At 27.5% G+C, this 24,994-nt stretch overlaps 4 protein-coding genes and 2 pseudogenes across 4 annotated transcripts; 2 read left to right on the top strand and 4 right to left on the bottom strand.

The window, feature by feature from the left end:
• Nucleotides 1-2,316: 2,316 nt before the first annotated feature.
• Nucleotides 2,317-2,884, bottom strand: LOC127744993 (non-specific lipid-transfer protein 1-like). The gene is made up of 2 exons (XM_052257926.1): nt 2,578-2,884; nt 2,317-2,366 (listed from the first exon to the last, which is right to left on the bottom strand). The coding sequence occupies exons 1-2, from the start codon at nt 2,882-2,884 to the stop codon at nt 2,317-2,319; spliced, it is 357 nt and encodes a 118-aa protein (XP_052113886.1).
• Nucleotides 2,885-4,045: 1,161 nt separating this feature from the next.
• Nucleotides 4,046-4,363, bottom strand: LOC107475691 (non-specific lipid-transfer protein 1-like). The gene has a single exon (XM_021135776.2). It carries the CDS (start codon nt 4,361-4,363, stop codon nt 4,046-4,048), a length of 318 nt encoding a protein of 105 aa, XP_020991435.2.
• Nucleotides 4,364-10,237: 5,874 nt separating this feature from the next.
• Nucleotides 10,238-11,418, top strand: LOC107475612 (non-specific lipid-transfer protein P5-like). The gene is made up of 2 exons (XM_016095277.3): nt 10,238-10,602; nt 11,409-11,418. Exons 1-2 carry the CDS (start codon nt 10,238-10,240, stop codon nt 11,416-11,418), a joined length of 375 nt encoding a protein of 124 aa, XP_015950763.1.
• A 750-nt stretch (nt 11,419-12,168) lies between these two features.
• LOC110278260 (uncharacterized) lies at nt 12,169-12,810 on the bottom strand (annotated as a pseudogene).
• A 5,800-nt stretch (nt 12,811-18,610) lies between these two features.
• LOC107475448 (non-specific lipid-transfer protein 1) lies at nt 18,611-20,228 on the bottom strand. Its single transcript, XM_016095081.3, has 2 exons — nt 19,787-20,228; nt 18,611-18,908 (listed from the first exon to the last, which is right to left on the bottom strand). The coding sequence occupies exons 1-2, from the start codon at nt 20,122-20,124 to the stop codon at nt 18,896-18,898; spliced, it is 351 nt and encodes a 116-aa protein (XP_015950567.1). The 5' UTR covers nt 20,125-20,228; the 3' UTR covers nt 18,611-18,895.
• A 2,162-nt stretch (nt 20,229-22,390) lies between these two features.
• LOC107475690 (uncharacterized) overlaps nt 22,391-24,994 on the top strand; it is a 12,401-nt pseudogene continuing 9,797 nt past the window's right edge.

Raw genomic sequence — 24,994 nt, 5'->3', positions numbered from 1 at the left:
CAACTATATAATTACAATCACAGCAACAGCAAAATAGAAAATTAATTAGCTTATCAAAAATTCAAAACCTAAATCTACTATATTATTAAAATTATAGCAAACTGGCGAATGAATTAATTGGGTGAAGATAGAAGGCAAGAAACTATAAACGGAAAAATTGGAAAAGAGGAAATAGGGACTCACAATCACTAACCACAGCGGCGAGCAGCCACTGGAGACGAGATGGCGAAGTCGACGAGCAAACAACAGCAATAGCAAGGGCAAGAAGAGACGACAATGACGCACGAATTTATAGTCCGTACGTGTATTTCGGCATAATAAATATTGAATTCAAACTAAATAACAATGTAAAAAATCACTGTCAATGACTCAAAAGGGGTTTTCACTCTAAACAATTCTATTTTCAGTTTAGGGGTGGTTGGTAATTCCTTGGTTTTAAATTTATTGATTTGCATCAAAGAATCAGATACAATCCAATTGCATCCTTCTATTTACATAAACAAACCCTGTATTACACTTTACTATAATCATTTTAATTATGCTTGCAGATTCATCTTTTGTTTACCTCCAAGAAGCTAAGGGGTCACATCAAGCTAAAAAAAATTTACACAAGAAGTAGTTGAAAGAAATAATTACATTGAATTACATAAAATGTTTGTAAAATGAAAAAAGCTGGAATTATTTTCCTTTCCAGCATCAGTACTCAAAAACAGAACATGCCATTTATAGCGAAAACACCATGATTAAACAAACAAATACACACATGCTCTCAAATGAACTCAAATTTACACATTACAGTTTAATTTTTGAGAATAAAATTTAAAAACTTACATGTTTGGATTGAAAGTTCAGAACACAAGAAAATTCAGAGCGCTGGAATTTGCAACCGAAACGAGCTTCCAGAGATGCTTCTACGTGATGTCAAAAGAGTTATTTTGAGCTGGGCTGGGTTGCGTTTTTGGTCTTATTTGGGCTTTCACCCTATTTTTCTAAGCCCAATAATACCTATTAGAGAACTATATGATTTTTTTAAATACGTTTTTAACCATAACATACACTTTTCACACTCACCTCTCACACACGTTAAAAGTTCGCCGGATATAATACCCAACAAAAAAAAAGTTTATCTTACACCTACTTAAATTGATCAGTATTTCAGTAGTTAGTGTATTAGTCCATTTAAATAAGTGTTTGGAATTTAAATTTTACTATATATATAATAATTTATAATTAATAATAAATTTTTAAATAAAACTCTAATCAATAATAAATTAGTCATTAATCTATCCAATCATGTGATGCTGTAGAAAACTAAAAAAAAAAATTTACCATATACAACATAAAAAAAAGGGTTCACCATATAAGCGTGGATGCCAAACCTATTTTGTCGTTTTGCCTCATAAGTAGACATACCAAGGTTCGATTTCCGGTAATAGATAGACGGTGGTAACTAGAAAAGAACCTTTAGTGTGAGTATGACAAAAAAAAATTATTAGGATTAAAATTTATGTAACCGTTTAATTTTAAAATTTTTTTTAATGGTTAGAAAAATAAAATTAACCGTAATATTATAAAGATAATAACTAAAATTATTTTATTTATTTTGTCATATATAATTATACATTCATTATATTTAAAATTATACAATTATTTTAATAGTAATTATATAAATATTAAAAAAAATAACTTTGGATTATTTAGACTGGTTATCTATTCTCTTTCAAATGCTATTGAAAATTAAAATCAATTCATTAGAACCAAAAAGAAAAAAAAAATCAAATTCTATCATGTTAAGGATGCCAGGAATCAGGATGGTTAATCGATATTGTGATATTGCGTGTATTAGTGACGTGGAGTAGTAAAAACAGAAATTGGTTATAAGTTAGTTAGATCAGTAGGTGTTTGTTATTTGTATTAATTAGTTAGTAGAGTGTTGGTGCAAATATATGGTGTCTTCACAATGCTATATGTAATTAAGATACAATTCTAATTCTTCAATACTTCATAATTGATCAAGTAATAAAGATCTTCTGCTGCATTCTGTTCCAAGAGCTAAAGCTCTCTGTGAACTCAAATTCATACTTGTACATAGAAGCCAACGAATAAATAAAGCACGTGTTTAAAGGAGATTAGATGGAACGTATATAATAACAATTTATTTATATCATTCATTACTTTCAACTGATAGAATAAACCGTAGAATATATCTCAATATCTTGCATCTAATTAACTTTTATTCTATATTTAGAAATTTAGAAATAGGCAACTTCTTCATTCTCGATCTTTTGCCAAATTATTTTTCCTACCACAAGCAAGCTAAGTAATATAAGCCAGCGACACAGTTCTCCCTATAATCTCAGTTAACCCTGCAATTGCCAATCAAAATGAATCTAAGATTAGTATGTTCATAATATTACTCAACTATTTATTTGGTAATCCTAAATAAAATAAAATGATTGACGAAAATATAATGCCAACAGTTATATAATTTAACACGTTTAACTGAATTCTTTAACATAATACCTGTCAATATCTTAACATAATGACATTTTCATGAGTAACAAAATTTAACTCCACATTGTTCTGGAAGTTTAGCAAGCTTGTCAGGCTTCAGACCCCTAAGATTCTTAGTCATTCTTCTGATGCAGTTGCAAACGGATTGACGATCTTCTTTGCTCTTGGCTCCAGCATTCAGGTTCTTAACCCCATCACAACAACTTTGAGGGATTATATGTTCGTTTCTGCTCAGGTATTCAACGCATGGTACTAATGTGGCATCAATCTTGCCACATAATTCAACAGCTTGTGTCATTTGACCCAAAGTTATGCACATTATCAACATGGTCAAGTATGTAACCTTAACAACACTAATAGAGGTAGCCATGGTGGTGTTCGTGGTTGGACTTTTAGATTAATATAGTTGAACTACTTTGTGAGATATATGATGGATATGATGAAGAGCAATTATCCAAGTTAGGGTATATATAGATATTATACCACACATACACAATGCAAATTCAGTTTGTGATGAGAAAGTGAAAATGTTTTTTACTATAATTTGAAACGTCTAAATTATTATGTATGTTTTACGTCAACACCTCTTTTACAATAGTTAATATATATTATATTTGAAAATTTTGTTACAATGACATAATATATTGATAGCATAAAATAATTTTGCAGATATATTTAATTATATATTATTATGTCATAAAAATAATTATATTTTTATTGAGTGTATAAATGATAATTTAAAATAATAAAAATAATTAAATTATATGTGTTAAATATTTTACATTTCAGTGCATCAATATATATAACACCATGAGGACATTGGAGAAACATCTGTATCTTATATTAATAATAAAATTTAGATATGACATATCTTCCTATTTCAATGTTGAATGGACACCAAGCTTTACATGCTTAAATAACGCCCTCCAAATAACTTTTTATTTTGGGAAAAGGAAGAGGCAATTAAAGTATTATCACTTATTATGGTGAGGGATAAGGAGATTGGATGGAAAGTATAATAATTTATTTCATTATTCAACTATTACTTTCAAGTGATACAATACATTGTAGAATCTTTCATCAATATCTCAAATCTTAGTTTGTAGTCTATATTTAGGAATTTAGGGATAGACAACTTCTTCAATAAAGTAATATAATCCAAAGGCACAGTTCCTTACAAGCTCAGTTAATCCTGCATTAGGCAATCAAAATGAACCTAAAATTAGTATATTCATAGTACCAATTTTTTTTTCTTTATTGTAAATGTTTTTTTAAACGTTATTTTCTTAGGGACTAGGGTTTAAAGTTAGGACAAAAATAGGATTTAAATATTTAAAGTAAAAAAAATTAACTGATATTAAGTTAAAAAAAAGTTAATTCCTTCAATAGTATAAACAATTAAGAATATTATCAATTGACACTAAGAAAAAATATATATTCTTAATTATATAAACTGTGTATTTAATTTTCAGTAAAAATGTAGGGAATATATATAATATGAAAATGCATGATGGTGGTGATAAGTGTTTTATTACTTGTTGCAATCCATGGAAGGGGATAACTTGTAAGGCAATTTAACTCCACACTTTTGAGGAAGATTAGCAAGCTTCTTAAGATTCAGACCCTTAACATTCTGAGTTGTTCTTTTGATGCACTTGCAAACAGATTGACGATCTTGTTTGTTCTTGGTTCCATGGTTCACCTTCTTAACCCCATGACAACATTTTCTAGGGATCAAGTCTCTACCACCATTTCTCCTAAGGTATGAAAGGCATGGTGCTAATGTGATTCGAATCTTGCCACATGTTATTGGAGCACCTTGTGTAAGTGATGAAATTTGACCCAACATTATGCACATTATCATCATGGCCAAGTAAATTATCTTAAGGACAATAGAGCTAGCCATGTTGGTGGGGAAAAAAATAATGCTTAGGACTTTGAGGTTAATAGTTGCACTAATTGTGATATGATATATATAATGAAGAGCAATGATCCAAGTTAGGCTATAATAATGCAATTAGGTTTGTGAGACAGTGAAAAATGTTTTTTGTTTATATATATATATATATAATTTGAACATCTAAATTATTATGTTTTGTAGTCAACACTTCTTTTACAATATTTAATATTATATTTGGAAATTTTGTTATAATCACAGAAATTAAAAAAACATATATGTTTGAAAATGAGATATATAGGTATATATAGATAAAAAAGTAAAAAAAAAATGTATCAATCCTAGATATTGGCAAAGTTTCTTATGGACAATGAAAAATTATGACCCCTCTGAATCTTTTATAAAGTCAAGTAGTAGATTAATCTCAAAGAGTATGATTAGTTTAGTTGGTTAAAATTTTATACTATACTAATTTAGTTACCTTGTATTTTATTTTTATTTCAAATTTAATATGTCGGCCCTCAAAAATTATCTTCAAGTTCCGCCATTTAGGACATTTTTTTGTATATTTTCTATAAACCAAATCATGAGGATATTTAATTTGAGAAAAAATTTTTGTTCTGTATCTTATATCTTAAATAATAAAGATTTTAGACTTTGACATATCTTTCTATTTTAATGTTAAATGGAATCAATCTTTATATACTTAAATAGGAGTCACTCAAATAAAAACGTTTAAAATATATTTTTTTTTAAAAATATTTTTTAGTAACTAAAATTCAATACATATAATTGATTAAATTGTATTATTTTTGTTAAAATTATATCAGACAAATTGATTTGGCCAAAAAATCAATGAACTACATCTTGAACTGGTATACTTATTATAGAAAATGATTAAAATACTCTTATTATTATTATTATTATTATTATTATTATTATTATTATTATTTTGAGAACAGTAAATTCTAACCTTTCTCTTATTTCTGTACTATTATAGAATTAGAATTTAGAGTTCTCAAAATTAAATATAATAAAAATATTTTAGTTATTTTTTATAATAGAATTATTGTGTTCATTTTCTATAAAAAAAAGAATATTAATTTAGTCAATTCAAAGTTTGGTTTACCAATTTTTTGGCTAAATTAATTTATCTGATCTAATTTTAACAAAAATAATACAATTTAATCGATTATATGTATTGAATTTTAATTACTAAAAAATATCTTTAAAAAAAAGACGTTTTAAGTATTTTTATTATCTGAATTGCTCCCATGCTTAAATTACCTCCTCCAAAAATAAAAAATAAAAACATAGATGAAGCCGTACACGTTAGGCAGATGAGTAGTTAGTTAGCCATAACCGTCAATGATTCATTTTTTGTTGTTTTTGTTTGTACGAGAATGCTGAAAGAGAAACTCCATGTGACTCATGTGAAAAGGTATGATAACATATATCATTAACATGCATGCCTATTAATTTTGTTTTCTCACATTCAATTCTTTTTCACCTAATTATAGATTTCATTAGTGGGATTATATCTTACTACAATTAATTATTATGCGTGTATGAAGTTAGAATATCTTCAACATGTAATGAGTAAAGATATAGAAACTAAATAATAAGAAAGATTATTCCGATTGAATCAGATAATCCAGAGAAGTGGATCAACCATTTTTATATATAAAATCATGTGGTTAGTTTTGTGGCCTAATTTTGGGTGCAAGAGATGTAGTTGTAGACACGTACCAATAATTTTTTCTTTCTATATAAAATAATGCTTTTTCCTTTTTTTTTTTTAACAAGGATAGTTTTCATGGGATGATAAACAGAATGGAATATATAGTAAAGCGTTGAAAAAAAAGGATGTCCAACAAAAATATATAAAAAAAATTCTCATCCAAAAATATTATTAATTATGAAGAGGAGGAAAAAAAATTAAAGTACAAGAAAATAAAAAAGAAAAGTATTATCAAAGTTTTTGAGTTGTGTATAATTAATATATCTTGAAAATTTATAAAATTCTATATAGTTAAACTAAATTATTTTAAATAATTAAAAAGTAATAATTATTTAATCATCACAATTATATCAAGAGTATTATCAATAAAAAAGTATTAATGTTATATTAATATTAAACGAACAATTATTCTAAAACTTCAATTGTCTTATAATTAAAACATAATAGCATAGAGATAAATTTAAATGAAGGAAGTTTATCGTTATTATAGCTCATAATACTATTTTAAAACGTATCATCTAATCACAAATATCTAATTGGTCTCATTAATATCACCATTGTACGTTGCAATCAGTTTACCAAAACTAATTGTGTGTTTTGAAGTCTAGTTGGTTGAACACTTTCAGCATACCAAAAAAACACTCACCGTTTCTGGATGGAAAAAAATACATGTGAAGAGTTTCTTATTTGTTGCGTGTCTTTTAAATGTAAGTTAAAGTGTCTACTCTTTTTTTTTTTTTAAGACTAAATTAAGATGTCTTTCATCTCTTATTATATATATAATTATTTATGTGCATTTATCTAATAATTTAAATTTTTAGAGTAAATAATTTTATGATATAATATCAAAGACTTATATGATCAAAATGTTTAGAGTATAATCCTTATCATATATCCTAAAAAATTAAAGAACAAATTTAATATAAAACAAATAACATATATGTATAGAAAAATAATTGAGAGATTTAATTTATCCTCTCACTTTTAATAAAAAACATTGAATTTTTTATCCTTTTTATGTTTTTAAAATTAAAGTAATATATGTATTTGAATTTTTAGTCAGTGGCTAATTCTCTTCCTCCCTAAAAAGTTAAAAAACTGTTCGTCTTATTATATATTTACAATTAATACACAAAAAATTAATTACTAAATAGACAGTATATATAAAAATTTATATTTATCATGCATCTTATATAAAATTAATGGCTAATTATTTAGTTAAAAATATGTATAAATCAATATATATATATATAATGGTTAATTTAATAATTAAATTTTAGTATAGAGTAATTTTAAGTTTCAATTATTTTATTAGTCTCTATAATTTTATCAAATTTTAATTAGATTCATACTTTTTTTCAATTGGATCCTTACAATATTTTTAATTTTATAATTAAGTCTCTTAGTATAAAAAAATTAGAGTTAATAATTGAATTATTTTTGCAAATTAAAAATATATATAATTAAAAACCTAACCATATTTTTGACCGGATACATTTTAGAAGAAATATTCTATTAATTTTAACGTTTTTAATATGAAAAGAATTTTGTTACAAAATTAAAAATAATATAAAGATTCAATTAAAATAAATATATATAAAGATCACCAGAATAATTAAACCTCATTTTTATATATTTGTTATCTTTTGTGTATATATGTATTCACCTACCATGCATTATCTCTCTAATTTTGAAGGTTGCATAGGTTTTCTTAATAGGGCCGTATGTAAATTAGAATTGTCAATAAGAAAGATAAAGTCAGATGAGGAGATTAAGTTGATAATACTGAAAGGAATATGGGTGCTTTTCTAGAATGGGCGGCCTAATGTCATGAAGATGCATGATAATGTGGAAAACTACACGGGTTTGAGAAAAATTATGACAATTCACAACATTAAAAAAAATTAAAATTCTCATTTTTCTGAGATGCTGTTTTTTATGTAAAACCAAACAACAATATTTAACTGTGGAAGGACAATTGTGAAAATGTGGTTATTCTAAGATCTATAATGTGGAGCCAGTAGGCACAGCAGGATGTTTGACACTGCATGGAGGGATGGTGTATGAAGGTTGAATTAAGAGGGGAGAGAACTTTTTCAGTCTTTTTTATTAAAGACTAGGAGAAATAAATTAGTATCATCACTATATTCTATAGAATCATTTTTAAGGTATTAATTCAGAGACTTTAATTCCTTGGCTGCGTTTGTTTTTTAAAACAGAATAAAATAAGATACTAAAAACAAAATATAAAGAATAGAAATACATATTAATATTCTTATATTTTGTTAGTTTGATAATAAAATAGAATAAATTATAAAAATATAATTTATTCTTATTTTTTATTTAAAAAATTTGAGAAAAAAAATATAATAATAAAAAATATAATTATAAAAAATTAACAAGAATAATAAAAAAAATAAAAAATAAATTATATCATTTGTTAGTATTTTTGTGTCATTTTTGTCAGAATAGACACAAAATACACTAATTCAATGTCTTTAGACATATTATCTCTCTTTATGTTTCATTTGCTAAATACAATTTTGTATTTTTGTGTCCCAATCTCAATCTACCATTTCTATAAACAAACACAACCATATAAACTTAATTATTAATGATAATTATTTCCAGTAAAAACACTCTTATTACAACAGATTAAATAATTGCTGATTTAAAAATTATTTTATAGACAATGGAGTATAAAGTAAATTAATCTTAATATGCATTTACTTTGTCTTCGTAATTAGGCTCAAGTTATTTTCTATAGACCTACTTTCTAATTTCTGTCAGCATTTTCTTCCCTATGTAAAGTGTGTTGACATTTATTTCGTTGATATAACATTTATGCATGTTGCCATTTGGATACTACACTCAGAGGCCCACATACAAATACACATTTCACGTATTTGGACCTAATTAACTTTAGGATGAAAGGAAATTAAAGAAGCCAATTACGTGTAAATAACGTTTAAGCACAGGACATATATACATTACATACATAAATAAGTGAGGCAATATATATAATTGAGTGCTTTATAATGCATGTATTAAGCATGTGTCCTCGAATAAGATAGTGTTAGTAGATGAGACAAACATAAAAATTGTGTTAGATGTATAATTATTTATGTATTTTTGTTTATCAATGAAAAATTTAGAAATATATATGTAGTTGCATGATATGATATTTTATACTCTCAAAAGTCTAATATTCAAATTTTGTTGACCGAAAATTAAAAAAGAATTAGTATAAGATAAACAAAAATAAGGGCCTATATAAAATGTATAAAGAAAAAATATTTAAGTAATTACGTTTAATTTAGTTAGAAAATTTTTTTGGAATAAACAATTTTATAACTATCTGGCTAGAAAAATATGTATAGAAGCATATATATTTTGTTTCAACAATGCTAGGGAACCAACTCTATATAAGCCAAGAATCAGCCAACTGTTAATCGAATGTTGCTACTAATAGGCACACGGATGTTTTTTTTCTTGTAAATTGGATGGTTTTGGATATGATTTCTATGTTTCATGTGTTACGCATTAATAAAACATAATTAATTATATGGAATCAACTAATAAATGATCAAAGCATCTGTTCCGTGATTCTCTCCTAACACTAACGTGGTCAACAATAATTTAACAAACAAATTAAATTATAAATTAATAAAACTAATTATAATTAATTATGTTGTTCCATTCTTGGCTGATTATTAGTTGGTTCCATATACTTTTCCATTTTGTTTTAATAAATTTATTTTTAATTTTAGATTGTAAATCATAAATTTTTAATATAAATTCTAAAATAAAATTAATTAATATTGACTAGCTAAAAATTAATTCGGTATATTTTCTTATCTCATTTTAATTAATTACATATAGTGTATTAAGATATGGTTAGTGTCGCTATTTTTGTTAGAAATCGTGAGGGAAAAGAAAGTGTGGGCACATATTATGTGGCATTACCTATAAATAACCCATCTTGGATCATTAATCTCCATATCATATCACAAAACTAATTAACACATTAACCAAAAACCCCTGAGCATTTTCCCTCAACAAAGTTTGTCCCTAATATTAGTAATATGGCAAGGTCAATTTTCCCTAAGGTAGCATGCATGGCCATCATGATGATGATGATGTGCATGATTATGGATCTAATTTCACTTACCCAAGCTGGTCCATCATGTGGGAATGTTCAAGATGCTTTGTCACCATGCATTCGATACGTTACTGGAATTGACAATAATGTCCCTGGAGCATGTTGTAATGGGATCAAGAAGGTGAAGAGCCAATCCAAGACCACACAAGATCGTAGATCTGTTTGCAAGTGTATCAAAACCACTGCTCATAGCATTAAGAAGTTAAACATTCACAAGCTTGCTGGGCTCCCTGCAAAGTGTGGAGTTAACTTGCCCTACAAGTTATCTCCCTCTATTGATTGCAACAGGTAATACAAACACTACTCTACTTTAATTTTTATTCTAATTATATGCATACGGTGTTAGATCTAACCATTAATATTATATTTTTTTATTAATTTAAATTTTTAGAATAAATAATTTTATTATATATATAATAGGATTTGATGATGTGGTTTGATCCATATAGCGAATATTATTTAATAGAATAAAACTTTATATATGCATGCAACTCTAATGTGTAATTGGCTTGCATATATTAGTAGTTCTTATATGTAAGCATCATTTTGTCACAATTGCTTCGACCAGATTTTATTATTCACACTTTAACTAATGGTATATTTAACACGTAATTGGAATATTTATCATGTTGTTTCAAAGATATCATAATAGTTACTTAGTTTGGTTTTCAGAAAATTTAAATTTTTTGCAATAAAAAAATTATTGTCATTGAGTATAATTTAACAATAATTTTGATGAAAAATATAAATATTTGGCAATAAAAAAAATTATAATGATTTTTGACAACAAATTCTAATACATCAATATACAATAACCTTTTTTATTGCAAAAAATAATCTATTAGGGAAATTAAAGTGATATTTACAGCATTTTTTTCCTTGTAAAAAATATTTTTAGTGTAAATTTAGAGTGAGTTATAAATAATGTACCAAATAGAATAGAAGGAGTATTATCTAAAGAATATATATAATTATTCATGTCATTTTAGTAAAAGTGTGAACCTAATAATTTTTATTATAGTAATATTATGTATATTGTAATATCACAAGAAACGTATTAACCTTAAGATGACTATGATTATTGTATATTGCAGGATTAATTAAGTGAGCATCCTCGCTTGTGAGCTATATATTATTGCTGCGCTGATTGTAGGAGCAACAACAAGCACTGGAAATATAAATAAGTTGCTTCGTGATCCAATTCCTATATAGAAAATAAAGATGTGGATATAACAGTGAGATATTTATCCATATCCATCATGTAATCTAGTGTTCTATAAATTGAAAATAGGAAAACTATAGTTACAAGAGAGAATTAAGATGTGAGATATTGAGATATCCACATAATATATTAATATTGTATTACTAAAAAAAATTAATATATATAGAATTTATTATATGTTTTCACAAATAATATTGTTATATTTTTTTATTATGTAAATTATTTTTTTATTAGTTTAATATTAATAATAATTAATTATAATAAAAGTACATAAAGAGTACGTAATTTTAACTATAAAATATTTTTTTAATTAATCAATCAAATTGTCAACAGAGTAGATTGAGTTAATTCTAACAGAGTGAAATGCTTTACCAACTTACAAGTAAAAACCTAACCTTTCACATACTAAACTATACAGATTACAAATCAGATGAAATCGTGATTCAAAGAAACACCAGAATTATACCCCTTTAATCAAACATTTGCAATTTTTACTAAACTACACAGATTACGAACCAGATGAAATCGTGGTTCAAAGGAGCACCAGATTTATGCCCCCATTAATTAAACATTTGCAATTTTTTTGTTTTTCTCTATCTCCATCCTTGTTCCGAAGGTTAGAAAGGATGATGTCAATCACTTCCGAGTCTTTGCCTGTTGGAGTTCGTGCGTGTTAAATGAGGTGCTTCTTCATAATTACCAGGCTCAACTTCTTCGTTAGAGGAAAGAAGGGATGAACCCCATCCTTACTTTGAATCCTTGATTAAGGCAGTGCCACTGTACATAGAATAACCAGTCTCCATGATGAAATTTCAAAGCACCAAAACAGAGGTGTAGAGCAGTTGCTCACCAATGTCAAGAAACTTGAACCAAGAAGATCAAAAAGGATAGCGAAGATAATATTCAAGATGGATAGGCATAGCCCACCACCCCGTCTTAAAGAGCAATAATTTATTTTCAAACACCTTTAAGCATCAATGTCTTGTTGCAGAAGAAAATCCCACGACAATGACAGCAACAGGATTTCCTAGTCTGTAAGGTAGAAAGCGCTGGGAACAAAATCCAAAATCGCTTTTTTATTGTGTCTATCTACCACGTCTGAAGCTACTGGAAAACAGAATTCTCAAACTAAAGATTGTGACAACAATAACGGCCACAACAGAAACCACTAGAGGCCTCTGAATCTTGCCCCATACTTCTTCTTCTTATCCGAGGCTCTCGTGCTCACTTCGAGCATGAACGCTGGGCGGAGAACGTTCGCGGATGATTGCCATCGACGAGAGTAAGTAGGCCCCAGAAACACTCTGAGAACTCTCTTCAGCTGGCAAGATTGGAATTCTTGATTCCTAGGGTTTCAGAAACGCTCCATTGTCAGTCCCTTCAACCTTAACATTACCATGCGCGGGAATGAAATTGGTATAATCGTTTACGGTGATAGACGAAGTTCTGATAATAAAAAATTTCAGAATTTGGAGCTTTGAATTAATAAAATGAGAGATAAAAGTAAGCTTGAAGAAAACGATAAAGATTTAGTAGATTCCGCGCTAATGAAACTACTTTTGTAGCTTTTGCTACCGAACTTTTAGTTTTAGTATGGCCCTGATTTATTGCCACTTTTGTTTAAAGAAACTGTTTTATTTAAAAATTTCAAATCGATGAAAACAGATTATTTAAAAAAAATATTTTATGATTAATTTGAGTTAATTTGTATGTACTCCTATTATAATTAATTATTATCAATGTTAAACTAATAAAAAATCATTTAGGTAATAGTCTTCCTTCATACTTAGCTTACAAATATTTGCTTCTTTCTTGTTAAAAAAATTTGTGTTGTACCGTCATCAGTTGCAGTGATTTTGAACGGTTTATGTACTCACATCTTAGAAGGCCTCGTTGCTTTAAATAAAAAAGAGAAAAAAATGTTCTAGAAGGATAGGATATTTAAACTTGCATGATATTGAAAATTACGACTTATTTTCAATATGGGAAAATCACCTTAATTTACTGAGCCTAAAAACTTAAATCAAATTAAATATCATGAATTCATGATGAAAAGTAAGACTATACATAAATTAAAGAGTATTGTTAATAAGAAACTAATACTATAGGAGTCAATTTTAGCCAATATTATGATTTGTTAAATAAATTTATTATCAAGTGCTTTAAAGATAAATTTTTATTAAATTTAAAATTTTGGATAGTTCTTCTAATTGAATTTTAAATGTTTTTACTTTTAAAAATTTTAGTTTTTTTCTGTGTTAAATATCAGTTACAATATTGCCTCTGTGTTGGATTTTAAAATTTTCTCTAAATTAAATTGTCTTAGATGCTTTAGTATCTTTTATGTAATTTCATAATCTAAAAAATACTTTACTAATTATTCTATTTGTTTTAAAACAATTACCGTTTTATCTTTTTTTTTGGGTATATAAAAAAGTTAATATATTTATTAAATATAAAATAGGTTTAGATATATTAATTGTTTTAATATATAAACGAAAATTAAAACAATAATTATTTTGAAATAGAGGGAATATCCATTCTTTTAACCACTATTTCTTCAAGTCACCAAAAATAAACCACTCTTTCTTCTCAAATTTTGTCATTCAGTGTGCAGAAATGGTTAAAATTATAACAAAAATAAATAAAAGCATTAATAGAAAATACGTAGTACTAGTGTAAATATATTTATGTAGTAATAAGAATTTTTTCTTGTACATATGAATTTTGTTGATATATACGTTTTCAATAACGTACATTACACAGTACAGGTACACATTTTAGAATGAAAGAATGTAGAAATCGACACTAACATTTGAGCACATAAAACTACATGCATATGAGTAGTGGTGATGGAGCAAGACATCAAGAATTTTAAGAAAGAAAAAGTGAGTGCTTTTTAATGTATTATGTTAGGCATAGATGTTTTTATCTTTATTAAGACACGCGAACTATTTTAATATTAAAATAAAAATAATCTCCACAGAAAAAAAATATATTATTAAAGGACTAACTTAATTTCCGGTATTTACTATAAATCACTTAGAGATCATATGATCTGGTTTTATTTCCTTATATTATTACCAACCTCAGTTTTGTCCTAATAATAACTCCTATATATGGGTTCTTAAAAAATTCAAAACTTCAGTATCAAAAGATAATAACTAAATTAAATTAACTAAATTATTTTATTTTATTTTATTTCTGGCCGAACCACGTTAACCATGTAACCCATGTTCTGATCTGTATTTAATTTATGTACTTTACTCACGTAGCTAACTTTTTTCTGTTTTGATCTTCTTTCTTATTAAGCTATGATCCATTTTTTTGGGTCAAAACAAAAAAAAGAAAAGGACGAACTTTGCATTAGGAAAGCTTTAAACTTATTAGGAAATATTTTGTTAATGAGTATCCAAAAATAATTATCTACATTTTAAAATCATTAATTAAAGAATGACTTACGCATGGTGCTCATTTGTACAAAGTACAAACTACAGGTACTTAAGAAACCAAAATATTTGATAATCAAAGCATATTTCTTTTTTTTTTTTTCTATCAAATTCTTCAACTTAGTAAACTAAAAACTAATCTATTGCGGTACTAAATTTTATGTACACACTCCAGTATTTTTAAGTGGATTAGTGAACTAATTATTAGATCAACCCAATTTAATTACAGATAGCATATTTTGTGGAACATAAAAATAGAATAAATTTTCACAGGTAGCATATAACTTGAATGCGTGTGAACATAGTTGTAGCATATACTTGACTATGAAAGATAGACATTAAAGAATAGATAGGTTCCCGAGTGGAAGCGATGTTATGGTCTAACTCCCATATTGGGTCTGCCTGACCCAAAAATGATTTTTTTTTTAGACATGTTAGTTCATAAAAAACGTAATTTAGATTATATTTATGTAGGATTTTGTGTCTATCCCACGTGGACTTATTTAAATCCTTCCTAAATTTTTCTTTTAAAACACTATAAATAAATAAAGTGGTTAACATATGTTAAAAAGTATTTTATCTCACCCTAATTCTTTTACCTCTTAAATTATTACTGATTTGAATATTAGAGTCTCTAGTAAATACATCCTATTGTGGTGAAGAAGCTAACATGGAGCAAGGAGTAGATCAACTTCAACCTTGTATCCCAATCCTACTAAGCAGTTCTAGATTCTACTAATTTATGTTCCACGATTATGACAGGTAATCATAATCTCAACTCTAAAACAAACTTCACAGTGCAAAGGATGAATTCAAGTAAAAAATGAGAGCTAATAACACAAGCCACATCTGAAGCTTTGTTTCTTGGAGGTGCGGATAAGCTTATTCCATTGGTGCATTCATGGCTACACAACCTATGAGCAAGTTAGCATTTGGGCTTTTAGGTATTTCAAAAACAATATTAATAGATTAGCATGCAAATACTAAGGTTAAGCAGAGTATATGTACCTTCTCTCATGTGAAGGACAAAAATTGAAATCTCAAACCTTGAGCAGCACCAATCAGAGTTAAATAAGCTGCTATATTCATTGTGTATCCGTTATTCCTTTCAAATAAAGACTAATATTGAGAATGCATAATCCATTGCTCATGAACAGAGTTAAATAAGCTGCTATTATGAAGTGGCAGAATGTTTATTAAACTCAAATTAACAACACTTACTCTTCTCAAATTCCATCTTCTTCTGTATCTCATGCTCATGAAACACTTCCTTCACTGTCTTCAACTTCATGAATCCACATCAGTCTCTAAAGCTTCTGTTCCCAATGTCTCGTGGCTTGCAGATTTGAACATGAAGTGGTAGCCATGACTATGGGAGCAGCTCTTAATTATGTCTCTGGAGTTCCATCTCTGTTGTCATTGATCTCATAATTGATCAAAAAGAAACTTCTTCAAAAGGATTCATATCTGAGATGATAGTTAACTGCCTAATCATAGTTATTCTTGGGGCAAGTATATGACATCTCAATCTTTGAAAATGATAATGATAATGAAAATAGAAAAGAAGGGTAGCGTTTTTTCTTATACAAACAGAAATAAAATAAAACTGTTTGGGCTGGAATTCACACCTCTTTTTTTGTTGTCGCCATTATCTTCCAACTCAATAGGCCAAGAACTAATCCATTACAAATTAGAGCTTCATTTAAGGATTTGTTTGAACTCTCAACACTCACTTAAGCGGACCAATGAGCTGACTATTCGACTAACCCAAATTGATTAAATTCACACTTGTTACATGGCCCATTTTAGAATACAAAAATAACTTTCAATCATCAAATTAAATTGGATTCTTAAGACTTTACATATATTTGAGTCCGGTTTTCAATATTACAGAAATAGCTAGTTCAAAGGATGTATATCTCATAATTATTGTTTCAATTCCGGCTAGGAAACCAAAATTTGAATTTGAAAAATAATTTAAATTAATAATTATTAATTGAATTGTTCAATTTTTTACTGATTAAATATTTGGTTCTCTATACTTTTTCTTTATATACAATTAATATTTTAAAAAAATGAATTTTAATAGTACCCTTACAAGACGTTTTTTAATGGAGAGAACTATTCATTCACCGCTTTAACCAAAGATTTTAACAACTCTTGAAATACAAGAGGTTGTCCATCATCCTATTTACCTATTTATAATATCCATAATTATTACACATGTATTTAAGTATGTATAACATTTATAATTTTATATATATAATATTTATAATATCTATAATTTCATATATACATCATCCATTTAAATGATCAAATAATACAATATTATGTATAAATTAAACCAAAACAAAGTGTTTCTAAGAGGTGTATATTAAAATACTAAAATGTGGTTAATTAGTTAAAAAAGTATAATCACATTTTGATTAACTAATTTAACAAAATAATTTTAAAAATTATATCTATATTTTTTAAATTGGTTAACCAAAACCAAATTTAAAAAATTAATTTTTAACCGATTAACTAAAATTAAAACTAAATTTTAAAAAATTTTAATTTTAATTTTTCAAATTAAAATTTTAATTTTCAAATAATAGTTTTTTTAGAAAATCAGGTTTTTGTCCAAAAACCTTTTTTATTTTTCTAAAAACCAATTTTTCTATTCAAAAATCAGTTATTTTTTTAAAACTGATTTTTATTTTTATAACCGATTAAAATCGATTTTTAAATTTTATAACTAATTAATAACTAGATTTATCATATAAAATCAATTTAGTTTATTAACCAAAATTAAATTTTTGGTTAACTAAAAAATAAGTTTAACTTTTAAATTAACCAAATCATGTACAAGTGTACAATCCTTTTTATAATTGAATTTATAAAGGTTATAGATAAAAAAAAAGCATACAAACACATAAAAGAAAATGTAATTCAAAATCTAAATAGAAACAATAAATAAGTGTATGTTATTAATTTTAGGCACATAGAAATTTAAATTAATAATAAGAACTGAAAAAATAAAAATACAATTTTTATTTGGTGACTGAAAAAATAAAAATACAATGAAATTGAAAGAATAAATACTAAAAAAATTAAAAATAATATTTTTTTTTTGTTCTCCATCAATCCCTCATTATCACTATCATCATTCATGTCATTTTTTTCTAAATCAATATAGTTCGTTTGACTTGTTAGCTGCAGTTTTTTCCACCGACAACTTTCATATTAATGCATCGCGTCTCTTGAAAACATAATTAATTTTATCTTTTACTAAATATAGGTGAATTTCTGTTATGAATGTATGCTTTCAAGATTTGTAATGTTTGATTTTGATATTTTAAAATGTTTTATGTTCGTTGTGCTTTGAAAATTATGATTTTCATTTGAAAAAATTGAATAGTTATAGATATAAAAGTCAGTAGAAAAGAATATAAATAAAAAAAAAACATTAGGTTATTATGGAATATGATAGCACACTCTTTTAAATGAGAGTGTTATTTAAAATATATTTTTTTTTATTGTTAATGAGTTTTGTTTGCTTAACACTTGTCAGTATATATATGTGATTAATAATTGTCATGAACTCAAAAATAGGGAAGAGAGGTAGAGAGCCGAGGAGACTTAATTAACCAAATAAAAGCAGCTTCATTGATTGCTATAGGTAGTTGGAAGTTGAAACAAGTAACAACTCCATATGCATAACAAAAAAAAAAAGAAATAAGAGAATCCATTTCCACCTCATACAAAGACTACAAGAGGAGAGGGGCATATATATATATAAGTATATATATAGCCCTCATCATCACCCTCATGTTTATTCTCATTAATTAATAATTAATATAAGCTGCTTTCACATAACTACTTGTTGTGTCCAGTGCTGGCTAGAGCCACCTTCTTCATCTTCCTCTCCTCAGAACTTAATGCTGTAACATGGCAACATATATAAAAAAAATGAATTAAGATATTTAATTTTACATGGCCAAAACAATATATAGTTGATTTATTTTTTCTTGAATATATATGTTTATTAACATCTTCAAATTAGTTTTCATAGTGAGAAAATCCTAAAATAAACATATTGTAACAGCATTACAATGAGTAACAATAAAAAAATATTCCAAAAATATTATACTTTTTTTAACAAAAAATTAAAGAGAACTTAATTAAAAATTTTATCTAATACAAAAATTTAATTACAAATAAACTTTCAAACTATAATGAAACCTGATTAAAAATTCGAGAAAAAAACTAGTAGGTAATTATATAATCCAATTTTTTATTAAAAGGATTAGACATATTATAAAAAATATTAATACACTTATTATAAGCATGATATAGCCAAATTAGAATAGAAGAGAAGAGCGCATCGGTGGCTAACTATTTTGCCCTTAAATAAATAATCCACGGACAAAATTATTATGATATATTTGAATCAAGATAATGTATACTTATATTTATTAAAATTTATTTATTAAAAATAATTTAGTATTTGCATTGATTAAATCCTAACTAAAATTACTAAAAATTGTCGACGGATAAGACTTAAAGAGTTAACATTAATACTAATTATTGAATATTGCATTAGTCTTGGAAAACCAAAAATAGAAATAGAAGAGTGTTAGGCCAATAAAATTTGTGATGTGTAACTATTAATTAGTCATCATCAATATCTTTATTAATGTGAGATAATATTTAATAATATAAGATTATTTTTTTTATAGTTAAATGTTAGACAAATTTCAATAAAAATACTGCATGCTATAAAAAACAAAAAAAAAAAGAGTGAAAGTTAGAAACATACGTAGCACAGTTGGTGGAGGTGCTGATCTTGTAAGGAATGCTGACACCGCATCTTCCAGGGAGGGCGGCGGCGTTGCCTTGGTTGAGGCCATGAAGGGAACCGGCAGCGGCTTTGAGGCAGTTACAGGCGGCCTGGCGGTCCGCGGTGGTTTTTGCAGCACCGAGAAGGCCTCTAACTCCGCTACAACAAGGCCCAGAAGGAACTCCACCCTTTGTGAGGAAAGTGATGCATGGTGCTAGGGCACTGTTCACTTGGCCACATGATAGGGCATTCACCATTGGTGCTCCCACCATGGCCATGCACACAAGCATCACAAATGCAAACTTGAGGCCTGCCATTAGTTATAATATGAACAAGAAGAAGAAGAGGAAGTGGTGATGTATGTGAAATAAAAGCTAAGTGTGTTTTGGAGTGTTGAAAGCTTGAATTTGGTGACCTCAAGTGGTGCAAGGTGTTCTCTTTATATAGAAGTGGGGGATCATGAGATTATGAGAGTGCTGTGGTTAATTAGTGAAAAGAACAGGAGAAATCAATAGTGAAAGAGAGACAATCATTTAAAATTATTTTATTATTTTTTTTTGTTCATAGTATTTTTCAGTTTAATAAGTCCTTGATTAATTTGTGGTGTAGTTTTATTTAAAAGTTTATTAATAACTAATGAATTACTGCATACGTAAGTTAGGATTTAAATTTGATGCTTGTTTAAGCAAAAAAATAAATTAACTACTTGATCAACTTAAATCAATTACTTTATTTAACAGTAATGTTAAAAAGAAAAAAAACTAAAACTTATTTTATTTAACAATAATTAATTATTGCAATATTTATTACATTAATATTATGTATTATTTAAATAATAATTAATAAATATAAAATAAATAACTTTTGCTTAATTTTTATTCCCTTTCAAATATTTTTTGAGTAATGTATGTCATGAAAAAATAATTAATTACATGTTTCTTAGAGCGTTTTAGATCAGATGGCTAGTGAAATGTTTTTTGAACTGATACATTTAATAATCAAGACTATTAAAAATATTTTAAAATTATTTTATTCAATTATTTAATTATTTAATTTAAGATCTATAATTTTATGTACGTAAAATTTATTATTATATATTTGTTATATTTATTATTATCTATTTATTATAATAGTAATTCCCAGATATTTTTATATTATTTGCACATAAATCATTTTTTTGTCAACCGACATTCTTAATATTATGGCGCTTTATTCAATGTGACGCTAAACTGAACATTTATAAAATCCAAAAATAACACACCTAAAGTGTAACAAATTAATTATAAAACCAAATTCTTAAAAGATACAGGTCCAATTACTTTTCACCCTTCAGCTTCATAGATGTGCAACTGAAACCCGTTTTTAAGATTCAACTTACTTCATTGGGGTTATAGAATTTTGGGTAAATTCCCGTGCATAACATATATGGAGATCAAATTAATTACACAATTGGAATATTTTCGAACAATTTATATTACTGTCCTATCTAATTTATTTAAATTTTTGGGTAGGGTAGGCCATCCGACCCGCTGCGAGTAAGATAGGGTACGAATTTAGAGGTGTACTCTATCCGCACCTCATATATAATACACATTTTATAAAAATTAGGTATATAGTGAAGAAAGTGAGCATTGAATCCATAACATCTTTTATGTAATGACTTACAATAAGTGAACAACTACTAAACTAGTTAGTTAATTTAGTAATTTAAAGCATTAGTTTTTTATTTTTTATGTTATTAATATGTATAAAATTCGAAATGATTGAATTTTATATTTACTTTGAAAAAATTTGATATTTCTGCGGGTAGGGTAAGGTAGGGTAGGGTAGGATTTAGAACTTTAAGGTGCGGGTAGGATAGAGTTTTAATGAAATTTTTAACCCGCGAGTAGGGTTAGGGTAGGGTCCAAACCCTACCCTATCCTATCCATCGCCAGTCCTAATAACACATTATGAGTGTTTCTGAGATAAAGATAAACTGCGGTAGAAGAAAAGGAATTATGCATAACTGTAGCTGAGGAAACGCTATGACCCACAGCAGATTATGCTTAAACTAGATGACGCAAAACACATCCAAGGGTAGTGTGGATTATGAAGATATGATTTTTTTCACTATAAATACTAGTTGAACGTAATTATGAAGCAAAATGACAAAATCTTAATATCTAATGTGAATAATTTTTTAGTACTTATACACTACATATGAAAAAAAATCATAAAAACAAAAGAGATGATGTAAAATCTATTAAAAAAGAGCTTTTGAATATGTTTATCTGTTCATTGAATAGTTTTTTGAATCTGTAAATCAGTATATTATAAAAAGTTGGGGTGTGTGGATCCAAGCGAATGGAGAAATTGTTTTACAAGATCTTGATTATCATTGTATCAATCGATCTGAAATATGATACGTTTGTGATAGGGTCCAATAAAGATTTGCAGGTTCTATTTCATTGTCGCAATTTTTTTTTAGAAGTGAGAACAAATGAGTTGTATGCAAATTGGAGGATGTTATCAGCAGTTTTGAAGCATCAACTCCAAATCCTCATTGGACTGCATTAGAGGGGAGGGAGAACTTCTAGTTCAATGTATGAGGTTGCACCTGCCTATCCATTGGATGCGTCTCCCTCTTTTGCAGTTGATTTGAACTGCGAGGATGAAGATGCCTTTGTTGTAAGAGACAATAGTTTTCTCGCATGATTTCTAATGGTGCAGGCAATAGAGAACCAAATTGAGTTAAAAATGCAATGTAAGAGAATGCTACAGACGAAGAGGCTGTCGATATAGTTGGTGATAGTGATAAGGATACAAGGAGCAATTCATATACACAATATGGTCCTTCAAGTTCCAGCAGACAACAATATATTCTCCACACTTTTTTACCATAAAGTTGGAAGCTATGGGGCAACAGTTAGACTTTGAGTCTTTTTGGGGAGAGGGGGGCAAAGATTGCATGATCCAGCCGCTCCTACAAAAATTTAGACTAGGCAATCATTTTCGAATAAAGAGAAAGTTGTGTTGAGTGTCAAGAATTATAGCATCCATCATGGAGTTGAGTATAGAGTGTTGGAGTTAGACCATATTAAGTACCATAGAAAATGCAAAAATTTTGAAAAATGATGCAATTGATTTATTCGAATCTTACTTCAACAACGAAAGGATACCTGAAAGTTGAGAAGGTATAATGGACCTCACACTTGCTTGGCTACGTTGATATTAACTGATCATAGACAGCTTGATTATCACGTAATATGTGCTTTCATATTGTCATTGGTCAGAGTTGATACTACGGTTACTATAAAGGTGTTGCAGCAAGCAACAGAGGTAAGTTATGGCTTCAAACCTAGTTACAGGAAGATTTTGTTGGCAAAGTAGAAGATAATAGTACAGATCTATGGAGATTGGAGGAGTGTTATGCCAAGTTGCCACATTGAATGCATGGTGTGCAGTCAACCATGGTCAGAAGCATTTCAGTGTTAAAGACTTCAGCAATTAGAGTTGGGGATCAGCCGGATAAATCTATAGTATATTTTCATCATCTTTTCTAGATGTTTTCTCTGTTTATGGAGGTCTTTCAGCATTGCAAGCTAATAGCGAGTATCGATGAGACTCATTTGTATGACAAATACAGAAGTACTTTGCTTTTGACAATTGCGCGGGATGGAAACTCAAACATCCTCACAATCGCGTTTGCACTTGTTGAGGGAGAAAATGTGGAGTAGTGGACTTTTTTCTTGTCAAATCTAACAGCAGAATGTGACTCCGCATAAGAAAATTTTTGTGATCTCTAACAGGTACTACAGTATGAAGGTTGCTTTAGAGGCCCTTGATAGTGGTTGGCTACCTCTGAGTGCTTATCGTGTATTATGTGTTTGTCATATCGCAGTAAATTTTGTTCTAAGTTTCAAACTCGATGATGAGCATCATTCGGAATCTCAACCGATAAGACATCATCTGGAGAGAACACTCTGTGAGCCATCTAAAACCACCAGTCTAGTTACTCCGTTGTTGATGGACCTTCAGCAACTCTCTAAATATGAAGTATGAAATCAATTCTATTGTTCCAATGCAGATGCCATGTCTGATAGTAAACGAAGAACTATCGATTTTTCTCTATCATCATTTGCGTGTAGTCAATCTATGTTTAGTGCCGCCTCAGATAAATTCTATATGTATGATGTCACTCAATTATAGTAAAATATATCAAATTCGTCACTATTCACTATAATCTAGAGGACTCCTCGATAAGTATCCACATTTTTTTAAGAAAATATATTTTATATACTTATTTAAATAACTTCTATTTTTGGTAAATTTTATTTTATTAATCCTACCATTATTTTTATAGATAAAATGATAATGTCATTTCTATTTTAAAAATTTCAGTTTTATTTTAAAAATGNTTTCTTATCCTATTACTAAAAGAAAACCAGACAGATTGAAAATTTTTTATTTAAATAAATTAAAAAAATTATTTTATTAAAATAAATAATTTTAAAAATAATTAAAAAAATACATCGCATAGTTTTATCTTGTTTACAATATAAATAAGATAAGTTTACACGTATTATATTTATACTGTAAACGAGATAAGACTGTGTGAGTGATATCTGTATATCTTGTTTACAGTATAAACGATGTGTGTAAACTTATCTCGTTTACACTGTAAACGAGATAAGACTAGGAGAGGCCTATATATACATATGTCATTTAAAGTGACTTTCTGGACCCTATTTCCAATCTTTTACTACGAACCTCTTTTCTATCATCTTCTGACTATATTATTGAGTAACACTAAGATGGCGCGTGCAGATGCACGTGATTCGGATATCAATCGACTGAACGTGACATGGCACTTCGCCGGAACAGTAAGCTCCATAGTTATGTTTATTATCTTTACGTTTATGTTATCGCGTATATATCTAGTCATGGTTAGGATACTTGTCAAGAACTAGAATATAATTTATAGTTTAGGTGGTTAAATCTATTGTTAGCAATATATCACTTATAGGGTATGATTTTAAGAATATGGTTTTGATTTTCTTTTATAATTAAGTTATTAAATATGTAATTATTAATTTAGATATTAAATGTTGTGATAGATATTTTTTTCAAGTTAATTTATTAATTACATATTTCTTAAATTATTAATTTTGCTATTAACTATCTAGGTAAAAGTTAATTTTTAGG

The sequence above is a fragment of the Arachis duranensis genome, chromosome 2, assembly GCF_000817695.3.
Source record: "Arachis duranensis cultivar V14167 chromosome 2, aradu.V14167.gnm2.J7QH, whole genome shotgun sequence".
Classification (NCBI taxonomy): domain Eukaryota; kingdom Viridiplantae; phylum Streptophyta; class Magnoliopsida; order Fabales; family Fabaceae; genus Arachis; species Arachis duranensis.
Note: the sequence above shows the minus strand (reverse complement) of the source record. Positions and strands in the feature narration are given on the sequence as shown.

What these genes read in the sequence shown, in the direction of transcription:
- LOC127744993 (XM_052257926.1), bottom strand. Translation starts at nt 2,884, where the DNA reads ATGGCTACCTCTATTAGTGTTGTTAAGGTTACATACTTGACCATGTTG. An exon ending in TGCTAAACTTCCAGAACAAT is followed by an intron (nt 2,367 to 2,577) that starts GTGGAGTTAAAT and finishes TGGCAATTGCAG; the next exon opens with GGTTAACTGAGATTATAGGG.
- LOC107475691 (XM_021135776.2), bottom strand. Translation starts at nt 4,363, where the DNA reads ATGTTGGGTCAAATTTCATCACTTACACAAGGTGCTCCAATAACATGT.
- LOC107475612 (XM_016095277.3), top strand. Translation starts at nt 10,238, where the DNA reads ATGGCAAGGTCAATTTTCCCTAAGGTAGCATGCATGGCCATCATGATG.
- LOC107475448 (XM_016095081.3), bottom strand. Translation starts at nt 20,124, where the DNA reads ATGGCAGGCCTCAAGTTTGCATTTGTGATGCTTGTGTGCATGGCCATG.